Source organism: Vanessa cardui, chromosome 17, assembly GCF_905220365.1.
Source record: "Vanessa cardui chromosome 17, ilVanCard2.1, whole genome shotgun sequence".
Classification (NCBI taxonomy): Eukaryota; Metazoa; Arthropoda; class Insecta; order Lepidoptera; family Nymphalidae; genus Vanessa; species Vanessa cardui.
The window spans coordinates 6,031,005-6,042,930 of record NC_061139.1 but is presented as its reverse complement, the minus strand read 5'-3'; the positions used below and the strand labels follow the sequence as shown (position 1 = coordinate 6,042,930).

The following is an 11,926-nucleotide window of genomic DNA, read 5'->3' as shown; positions in this document are numbered from 1 at the left end:
AAATACATTCGAATTCCTTAATATTTGCAGTGCAATTGGCTAGTCTCCATGAAGAAAAGTCGCCAACATTGAAATAATGAATTTAATCTATACATATAATAAAATTGGACTGTCTGTTGGTAATATTAAATTAGTCTTTTTTACTCAATACATATGTATGATGTTAATTATTTAGTTATTAAAATGTTAATTGATGATTAACATTAAAAAAAAGGTTTATCAAAAATACATTCGAATTCCTTAATATTTGCAGTGCAATTGGCTAGTCTCCATGAAGAAAAGTCGCCAACATTGAAATAATGAATTTAATCTATACATATAATAAAATTGGACTGTCTGTTGGTAATATTAAATTAGTCTTTTTTACTCAATACATATGTATATTTACACGGTACATATACCAAAATAACATTTTTTACAATTTTGTCAGTCTGTCTGTCTGTTTGTTTGTTCCGGGTAATTTCTGGAATGGCTGGACCGATTTTATATAACCGACCGATATAATAGAGAGTAACTTAGGCTACAATAATATATATTTTTTTGTTATATTAAAAGGCGTACAAGGTCGCGGGCACAGCTAGTTCGGATATAAAAATATAAACACTATTATATATATGTACGTATTATATAGAATATTACATAAAAATATACATGTTACCAATAAGTAATGAAAATAACTATGGGAAATGTGTTACTATAGCAACAAATGCTGTTTATATTACAACATTGCTTCATTTGATGTCATATCATTGTGAATATATTCAGATTAATCTATTTTATTATTTATATACAATAAAGGTTATACTTTATATATTTATACACTATGAACGCTAAGTATGGTAAATGTGATGAAGATGAAGAAGACGTGCTTGCACCAAAAGAACCTCAAGTTACTTCAGAGGACCCAAGTGAGCGGAAAGCGGCAAGGGCTTTACGTATTAAACGAAGACAGGAAGCGCTGAAGAGGTAGAGGTATTTAATATGTATAGAGTCGCAACATTTTAGGAGTTTTCTGGAGTAGTCAGAGAGAACTAAACATTTTGGTCATCTTTTTCAAGATCAATATATAATATTTCCTAAAATTGTTTTATTTCGTCGAATCGATTATTATCATTTTTACAAAAATTACCTACCTGTGGAAACGCAAAGTTTGTCCACGATTTTTTTGTAATTAAATCATAGTTAAGTTTTTGTAGTTAGATAAATGCCTATCTAATGAAGTTGTCCTGTTGTTATTGCATTCAAGGCTCTATTGTGATGTCTTACAGAGCTGAGCAGCCTTTAGAAGAAATATTTAAAGAAGAAGAACCAGGTCACATAGAGCAAGCGACGACCGCTGCTGCAGAAGAACTTCAGCGTCTAGCTTTAGACGGCGCAGCTAAAGTAACCAATGTTAAAGTGACCACTGACGAGCGTGAAGTCATCCGACGCGCGTTATTTTCAGCTAAGATGCGAGGTACCAACTACAATTTTCCATTACGACATTTTTTATAGAATGTTATTTTTCTTTAGGCCTTTTACAAAAATATCGGGGTAGTACTCACTCGTATTAGTAGTAGTAAACGATATATTGTAACTGTCTTCCGGTTTGTACAGCCAGGGTAATGACAGCCGTAATTTTTTAAGATCCAAAGTATAGTAGCGTAGCAAATTTACGATGTTTAAAATTATAGAAGTAGCCACTTATATACATCGCAATTAATTTTTTTGTTTTCGTTTAGTTACAATTCACACAACATGCTGATTTTTAGATTCCCCCGACATAATATTCTACTATAACATTGCCTGGTATTTTGTAAAAAAATAGATTGACTAAGGTATGACAATCTACGAACTAATGAGATGTTGATATTGACAATTTTACTTTTATTTACTGATATCATATGTTCAAGAAAAAATATTCACTAAGTATCAACATTACATTATACTGTGTATATTTTTAAGTATATTAAAATTATTTATGTAACGCTAAGTTATCTCAGTTTTTAAATTTATCAGATTCGATGGCGAAAATGGAAGCCGAAGCCTCTGAGAGTCAAATCCAGTATGATGCCATTTCTGCAAATTGGGATTTTATGCTTTCAATAAAAGATCCTTTAGAAATTGACGCGGCAATAAAGGAGCAAAAGCGTAAATGTGATGATTTATTAAAACAGAAAGATAAATTAATCGATGAACTTAAACAAGACCTTAAGAAAATGGACAATGCTTATTATGAAGATTTAGATAAACAGGTTTATCAATTGAAATAGAAATCTAAGAGTCACTAACATTATGTTTACAATTTAAATGTTTGTAATGCACCTATACTATTTATATTTATTTTCAGGATAAAGATATAAAGGAACTTTCTGACAGAATAGAGAAGCAACTTACTATAATGCAACGAGCTTATGAAAAACAATTGTTCTTAATCGAGCAAGCCATTAATATCGAACGCGAAATAATGGTAGACCATAATAACAAGCGGTGGGAGGCCCTGTATAAACAACGGGATAAAGAAGAAGTTGCTCATATGGAATATAAATTTGAGCAGGTACCAGTTCTTAATTCATGAAAAACATAAACCAAGGTGACATTATTTCTTTCCCAAGACGTGGCCTTATGAATGTACCGTACCGTAATGAAATGTAATGTTATATTTCTAACCAATGACAATTTTGAATAAACTTCGAAGTTACTTGATTAATTTTCTCTTCTATCGAAATATTAAGACGATTTTGACAGCGTATTGACTTCCAAAACACCTAACAATTGACCATCGTTGAAATGTTCACATATAATAACTGTGTAGGGTGAATTTCAACAGGTCCAATAAAATCTTCATGTCCGTGGATTTTTTATTCTGCAACTTTAGAACAAGAAAAAATAGTGTTTATTCAAGTTTTTGATAATATATGTATCCTTGCTTAATATCTAGCAGATAGCTTAAAAAACTAACTAGATATACAAGATTAAAAATTTCGTGCCACGGCGATGAAACATGGATGCACGGCAATGAAACATGTGTCCACGGCAATGAAAGAACTGTCCCACGGGAATGATAGAATCAATCCACGGTAATGAAAAAATCCAATAACACATGATATTTTTATATGTATTACTTACCTGGGATGGACACATCCATGTCTCTGAGAGGGGAAGGCATACACATACACGTGCGCTCTTTTTACCCTCTTCTCAATAATCTTCTTGCATAGGAGTAAAATTAAACAAAATTTTAATAGAATCAAAGCAACACGATCATTTATTTTAAGTTCTTTCACACAAAAATTAACAGAACAGAAATTAACAAATAAAAATAAACTTTTCTAAAGTATGCAATAGGTATTGCTAACAATATATACTTAACACAACATAATTTTACAATTCGCGAATAAACAATTATTTATTATGATTAAATCAAGTCTGGACAAATCGTAGGGCCTACCTAATCACAGCCTTATTATCAACATAATATTCTTTACCTTTTCTCTATTAAATCTTATATTTAATACAGACTTACAGTATTGGATTCGACAAGATTACACCCTTTGTCTACGGTTCGTTTTTAGATATGATAGATATGTGTAGTGTAGCAAGAAAGATAAACTATACAAAAGGGTGTGAACTTGGTATGTTCATCGTTTTCCAATAAAGAAATCTTATTATAGAATACAATCAGCCTTTCTAATTAACACTTACATCTAATTAACACTAACAGTATAGCACTGTTAACAGGAATATCAGCCTTTCAAATTCACTCGTCTCATTATTATTATCTATACTTCAATATTAACTTAGATCACAAAGATATATTTTTGCACATCACAAATCAAAACCTATTCATCTTTTTTTAAATACTCCTCTCGTAAAACAGGGTCGCTTCTTAATTTTTCACGTCGCTTTTGTTCGGCCAATCTTCTTCTTTCCTTTCTCTCCTCTTCCGATAGTTTCGGTTTAGGCATCTTTGTTTTCTAAAAATAAGCAACCCCTTATTATGTTTATAATTAGACTCTAATATATGTGTGTGTGACTGTAAGTTTGTGCGTGTGTGTGTGAGTCTTTGTGCGTGGTGAGTGTGTGCGCGATTGTGTGTGCGTATGTTTGAGTGTCTATTGTGTCCAAATGTATATAATTTCGTAAGGTTAACGTGGAGATATATTTTTGTAGTTGAATGTACACTACAGATTGTTTCTTTTCCTTAACCATACCGTGGCGATGAAAACATAAGTCACGGAAATGAAACAACTGCTCATGGCAATGAAACTAAATTGTTTTAAAAGGCATGGCAATGAAATTTCGTTTCATCACCGTGTCTTTTTTTCATTGCCATTGCCATGGCAATGAGAGCACGGCGATGAAAATCAAGGCAAAAACATCAAGTAGCCAAAAATCTATTAATTATTCAGAGTAATTAACACGTCACAAATAAACATAAGACAAATGGCATTCTATCAAATGCCTAATCAAGAGGACAAACTTATTCAAATAGAAGTTAGGTCTATCCACGGCGATGATAGAAAAAATGTCCAGTAACATAAAAATCGAATACTTACCTTTATGGCGCGAAAACGTAGGCACGTATGCACGTGCTTCCACGTGGAGCACCGAGCGAAACTATCATGCAACGTTTAGCGCACAGGGGTGGGGGACGCAAGTCCTTAGATAAAACAATATTCTTAAATATATTTAGGACACGGCGATGAAAGGTAGTTCTAGGACAAATGTATTTTTATTAACCATTCTTTGTATTGTTTCAATATATGAATAAATGTATTCCGTAACAATACTTTAACTCTTCACGTATCAATTAAAACTTGGTTTTAATATAAATAACCAATAGATTTTTATCAATGACGTATAATACACATCGAGGTAATGTGTGGACAAACACGGCAATGAAAGATTTCGAGGTGTAACTTTTTTTTTGGAGCTTCTATTAATCCTATTTAACTTCATATTTAGTGCTACACATAGATTACTATATCACCTAACCAGAAAAAAATGTTAGAACATTATAACCATGTTTTATAGTACCGATTTCATTGATGCCACGTAATTTTTGTTTCTGGGAAATTCACCCTGTAGTTGTTTTTCTAATTTTGTTTTTGTTGTAAAATTCAATGTGATATAATTCTTGTTGATGTGAATTACTTAGCCAAAAATTGAAGAATATTTTTGCAAGGCGTATATTTCATTTTTAATGTTACGTATGTCCAGTACAATTTCATTTTTCTGACTTATATTTGTACTTTTAATAATCTTTGTCCCTTTTGAAATAAGCCTTTTTAAACATACCTTGTGTCAGCATTGGTTAATTTTAACTATATATAGTACTTGTGTTTTTACAATATAGTTAGATGAGCATAAATTAGAGGTGGAAGCAATCATGTGGGACCACCATGCTAAATATCGCGAAGCAAAAATAGAACTCGAAACGCTCATTCAAGAACTGCAAAAGGAGCTAGAAAAGTTAAAAGCTACATGTATAATTAATACCGAAAAAATTGGATACAACTATCAGGTTAGTGTATTTCATGATATTAAGTCAGAAATTAAGTAATGGTATTGATAGTAAATCAAGGTTATTATTTAATGCAATTATAAAGGTGTTGAAAAAAAGGGAAGAGGAAAATGTTTTCGTCCGATCTCAACAAAAGAGAAAACTCAACAAAATGTCTGACGTTGCTAATACATTAAGAGCTAAAATTCGTAAAGCAGCAGAAGATGGAGCAATGGAGGAAATAAAGGCAGATGCTGAAATTATAAAGTTAATGCAAGCGATGGATGATTTGGAAAAGAAATGTCGCCATTTCTCTCACGTCAATAACTACAAGTTTTGTCAGGTTGGCTTAAAATGTTAACACAAGTTTTAGAATTTGTTTTAGTGAATACTTATTAAATAAGGTCGTATTTGAAAAACATTATTTTTGTTTATTATCTTGATTTAATATGATAAGGACAACGGGGTGACATTTTTCGTATTGTTTGTTTTGAATTCTGCTTAAGAAATTCCTGTAAGGTATGATAGTGATAATAGGTTGTCACTATCTGAAGAAGCTTGCCTAGAGTCACTAGATTTACGTAAGATGTTTCTCCAGTTTCTCAACTCCTTCGTCGATAGCAGAGTTAAATAAAGTTAATAGAGATTGAGTTTAATTGAGTTGTATACTAAAATAGCCAATAACACGATTTTATTGCTACAACACATAAGTATAAAACAAAGTCAGTATTTTAAGAGCCAGACCCCATGACAGAATAATGGTTTCTTCCGATCAAGTATTTGCCTTAAAAATACAGTTTCAGAGTGAATACATGCAGAAAACGAAATACAAATAAATATCCAAGATTATTTGAATTGTCTAAATAATAGAGGCTTTATAGCAATATAATCCAAGCGGTAATACGTGCTATGCCTATCTGTAGGTTTGGCGTATGTCTGTGTCGCGATGCAACGAGCTGTGCGGACGCGTGCGCCGCGCTGAGACGGCTCTGCACGCACACGTACTCGCCGAGCCGCCACCGAAACCTCCGCCTCCGCCACCGAAGAGCCCTCTGTCGAAATTTGGTGTGTTTATTTTTTATATAAGATAATTAGAACGGACAAACGAGCCACTAGATGACAGTTGGAAAGTAATCACGGCCACCCATAGTCATTGGCATTTCTGCGGGTCGGCCGCGGCAGCCTTGGCAACCAAGGTGACTGTCTTCTGTGCCTTTAGTTACTCTGGTAGTTGTGATTACTGTTTCTAAGTTATGTGATCAGTGGCGGATTTACAAATTTGCCGCTAGTAGGCTAGTAGTCTATTCAATTTTACTTACTTTTGAAATTTAAATTAATTAATTTTTTTTTTTAAATTGCAACTGTATGATTTGTGTTCTATCGTCCTTATTACATCAGTTTTTTCCCGGTATTAGTATGATTATGTACTAGCTGATATTTCTGCCAGTACTAGATTATTTTTCTAACTCGCTATGTAGTGACGAGTAGACGGATTACAGACGTAATGTGTATGGTAAACATAAAATTATAACAATTTTTTTATTTCTGTAAGATAATAACAAATTTGGGGTAAATTTGCCGCCCCTCTAAATCTGCCGCCCTAGGCTCTATCTGTGATTCTTATATAATGCCAAAAAAGGGTAAAAAATTATCACAACATTTTTTACTTTTAAAGTGAAATTTGACAACTACAGAAAGCGTTCTGCTTTATAATATCTTTTACCACTTTCTAACATAAAAGGTGAGCTCAAGATAAACTTTGTGAAATCAGACAGGTGATGGCTTATTTTGAAAAAAAATCCATTGAAAGGGTGACTTATCAATTTATCCAGGCGGACTTGCTTATAAAGCCCTACTCTCAAGATTTTTTTTCTTTCTAATTACAGAATGATTTCACGTATAATAATAATGTTTTCTATTGGTTATTATTGTTCATACAAATTTATAGTTTCTATAGAACCGGTTACGACTACTGCTGTATCTGGATTGACTTCGGTTGACGGTAAAGAGAATCCGATGAGTACGGCCGCTCGTGAGGCCAAAGATAGACTGGTATGTAAATAAAAATGTATGCTGATATTTTTATAAGAGTAGTGCATATTAATGTATAATCGATGTTTTGTAGGTACGTCACATCCTGCAACTTATCGCAGACAATACTGGATTTCTAGTTGAAGATCGTTTGTTGAAACTTATTGAAAAATATCCTCTTACTTCACGAAATCTTTGTACACTGGATTCTATTTTTATGGTAAATACAGTAAATGAAAATGCAATTCGATAGTTATGATATAGACCTGTGATTAATCTAATTTACTTCATTTTAGGCTTTAGAAATACAAGCCGAGGAGGACATTGAACTGTTGTGTAAGATATTCTTAAATTACGCGTTTTGTCCGATATGCATTGGCTTGGAAGCTACATCCGATATGGTGGAACCTTCGAGTCTAGCGGTAACTTTTTATAATCTTAAAGACTAAGTTATAATTATGAATACTTTTTAAGGAATTGTAAATTGTTCAGGTTACATCTCAAGAGGGTTCGCACCATGTCAATATTAGCGCCAAAGGACATGGTAAGATTATTCGTAACCCTATCTCATTAGGGACATATATTCACATGATTATCTCTGTGGAACTGGTAAAAGTATTATTAGGTAGCTTGCCTCGCTTTAAGTATATCTTAGATTTTGTATGTCTTCTGTGTGCATTATTTTTTATACACTACTTATAGGTTAATATTAAGTTAATATTACGCATCTTTTCCAATTCCTAGTCTATATTAACAATGCAAAGCAATCTGTAATTGTTATACTGTTGATTCTATGTTTCTTTTAGTAATAGAAATTAATAATAATTAAAATTATAATTTATAAAATAGTCTAAGATACGGTATAAGAAATACACCCTTATTTGTTAACAGACAGTAACACCGATTTAATGTTAGCTAATAGTACCTAATGCTGTTGAATGGAGAATAAAGTAACCTCACAATTATAGTAATCCAGTAGTACTAAAAATGCAAACGTTATTCCGTATATCTGTTTATGTATGGTTTTTCACGAACAAACTACTAAATCAAATTTGATGACAAGCAACCTTAAACCCCACGTAAGCACGTAGGGTCCTATGAAGACTATAAATTTAGACCCCTTAAATGCGAGCAAACCCGTAGTGGACAACTTTACTAGTGAGACATAGTTCGAATTCTATCTCGTGGTACCGGGTTTTTCATTCAACTCCAATTAAAAATTAGTAATGTAAAATATTAGAATTTTTCAAAGGTCTCCAATTGATCGGTTCCACTTTAAGTTGATGGTTTGGTTTAATATTCTTTTAACAGTTTCATTTCAAAGTTATTCTATTACATGCTAAACTCAAAGTATGCGTTATATATAACTTTAATTACCAAAGTATTTTCATCCTACATAGATTGAATTTCGGACCGCTCTTTCTTCTCTTGTTAGAACCTATTTTATCATCGTTATAAGTGAAAATATTAAAACTATGATTTAATTTAATTTTAGCTGAGAGATCATCGACGAGAATTCGTTCCAGTGTAGTCAGAAGTATATCTGCAAGCACATCTCGTTCAATGCATGTTGGTTTCAGGTAAATAATAGAACTATTCCGTCAACTTCTTACCAATTTACGATTCCTATTCGCAGTGTAATCTACAAATGTATATCGATATGGTGATCGCACCAACTTGGATATAGATACAGATTCTGAATTATATGATAATTTTCTATCATTATATTTTCGCAGACCACACGAATTATCTGCAGCTGATCAACTCCTTATGGCAGAGGCGGATGAAATAATACAAAAATGTGGAGATCCGAAAGGTTTCTTTAAATACATTGTTTATACATGTAATGATTTATATGTTGAGAAAATGCCGCGATGTATTGAGAACGTTTGAAGGATTGATAATTAAATATTAAATTTATGTAGTAGGTAATGTAAATTTATGTAGTAACTAAATTAAGGTCTGCCAATCTACTAAGTTGCTTTAAAGAGGGTACGCGTTACCTCTACCTAATATTTTATGTATAGTCTAGTAGCCGAGATATAAAGGAAGATTTTGTGATTAATACTTTAAATTGTATGATGATATGACTCTAATATTTACCATGATGTCACTTAACGATGTTTAGGTTCGAATTTCGAATAGTCTTTGGAGAATAAGGAATATAAAAAACTCTGGTGATTGGGAAGTGAGACAGAAATAATTTAATTTGCAGCAGAATTAAAATCTTTCAATAAATCTTACTTTATAATTTATATTTTATTGCTAGTAACATTGGCTGTCTCGGATAATGTATCGGAAGGTGGATCGACTTCAGGAAAACGCGGCCGAGGAGTTACGGTGGCTTCCCAGCCCACCGTCGTCTCACTAAAGAAGACAAATCCTTTTCTTTGTCCTCGTAAGGAAACAAAATGCTATATTGTTTATAAGCCTGTTTTGTATAAACCTTCTTTCAAGATTATTTTAATTTTAAATAAAATTTCAGTTGGTCATTTTTTGGAAATAGAATCGATGCAAGTATTAACGGCTTTGAACGAATTTATGTCGGAATTTGTTCCTCCTGAAAAAAGAAAGCTTTACGATATACTGTGAGTAAATGTACAACTAGTTTTTGACATAGTCTATAAATTATTTTGCACGTCAAACACCTGGTTTGTTATATAAATTATAGTTTATATTCAATTATGCATATTAATTCAACACCTATCATCATTTATAATCATGACTTACTTATTTTGGTTAATTATATGAAAATATATTATCTATTTCATGAGTTTTTACTATCGTGTCTATAATTTATTAAGTTACAAGATAATATAATTTATTCCAAGACCCTTGTTAAAATAGGAGCGTACCTCCATATACTGAGTTCATCCATTACAAGTGATGAGTCGAGTTTATTTGGCTCCGCAAGCTACTCAATCCAAAAAGAGGAGTTATTTAAAGATTGCGAGCGTTTTGGCATTCTATCTTGCTAAAGTAAAAATTCTACTGCTTATCGACAAAACACCTTTTCGAATTGAATCTACATTCAAACACTAAAAAATTAAGAAAGATACAATACCTACTAATTTTAATCATTGCAAAATAATAATAGTTAATAAAATTATACATTATTATTCAAGTATCCATAAAAATAGTGTTTGTGTTTTTAGGGATAGCGTCAAGACACCCGACTTTGGATCTCCATCACGGAAACTTAATGTGGAAGAAATAGAAAAATATTGGTCTCAGTGGAAAAACTTATTTTCGTCAGAAAAGGATAGGTTTTGGGATGGGTTACTTTCTGGTTTAAACAGCTATTTAACAATTTTACAAGGTACGCATAACATTTTTATGATGCTACTTCTATTACCGATATATTTGCTTTATAATTACAGATGTTCAAAATGTCACACAATGTCATGTCATAATTAAGTATGGTGTAATTATTTATACGAGGTAGAGCGGGAGCGGATTCACGAAGACGTATTGCAGTTACGTCAACGTAACGCTGCTCTGCGCGGTCTGGTGCGCGGAGCACTTCCGGAGCTGCCGCACGCCGCGCCGCGGTACACTCAGCCCCGCCGCACGCCCTTCGTCGCTGCTACACCAGACCCGGCGCCACCACCTTTCGCAAAGCTACCTCCCATCTAAATATGGAAAAGACGTTTTAAATTATTTCCACTTATCAGTTAGAGGAACCCACTATACTTATAATAAAACGTTTTTAGAAGTTCTTATAAGAACGTAATATTGTATTAATCATGCTGAACGTAAAAATCATGTTGTGAATTTATTAAATAATTATTATTATTACGTGGATATCTTGGAATAACATGTAAGTTTGAAAGTATTGTAACACTTTTTGATACTTATTATGATTAAAGTCTTTGAAATTAATTACAAATTAAAATATTTGTTTTTTTCAACTTAATTACGGTTTTATTATGAAATCACTGTACTTAATAAAATTATTATTTCTCTTTATAAATGTATTATTGCTTAACATAATATACATACCTAGTTATCTTCAGTAGGACAAAGTAGGTAATAAGAACAACAACAACAACAACAACAGCCTGTAAATTCCCACTGCTGGGCTAAAGGCCTCCTCTCCCTTTGAGGAGAAGGTTTGGAACATATTCCACCACGCTGTTCCAATGCGGGTTGGTGGAAAAGTAGGTAAAGACAAATTCAAATTTCGTCTATGATAGTTTTATTTGTTATACCGAGTAAGACCATCATCTGAACTTGCCCGACAAACTACTTATTGCAAATGTTTATAATTATGTTAATTAAAAAATAAAATTAAAAGGCAAATCGCAGATAAATCGATAGTGAATATCATAGATTAATCGAACTCTCCACCAATGAATGACCGTAATAATTGTTTCTCATCTCAAATGTTGTTTATTTGGCTTTTTTCTG

General features: G+C 32.5%; 1 protein-coding gene across 1 annotated transcript; it reads left to right on the top strand.

Annotated features, from left to right (window-relative positions):
• Nucleotides 1–766: 766 nt before the first annotated feature.
• Nucleotides 767–11,342, top strand: LOC124537103 (dynein regulatory complex protein 1). Its single transcript, XM_047113823.1, has 17 exons — nucleotides 767–966; nucleotides 1,269–1,456; nucleotides 1,999–2,234; nucleotides 2,330–2,536; nucleotides 5,339–5,506; nucleotides 5,592–5,828; nucleotides 6,409–6,550; nucleotides 7,434–7,537; nucleotides 7,611–7,736; nucleotides 7,813–7,938; nucleotides 8,009–8,060; nucleotides 9,012–9,096; nucleotides 9,253–9,332; nucleotides 9,786–9,914; nucleotides 10,002–10,104; nucleotides 10,672–10,835; nucleotides 10,962–11,342. The coding sequence occupies exons 1-17, from the start codon at nucleotides 824–826 to the stop codon at nucleotides 11,150–11,152; spliced, it is 2,481 nt and encodes an 826-aa protein (XP_046969779.1). The 5' UTR covers nucleotides 767–823; the 3' UTR covers nucleotides 11,153–11,342.
• Nucleotides 11,343–11,926: the final 584 nt, after the last annotated feature.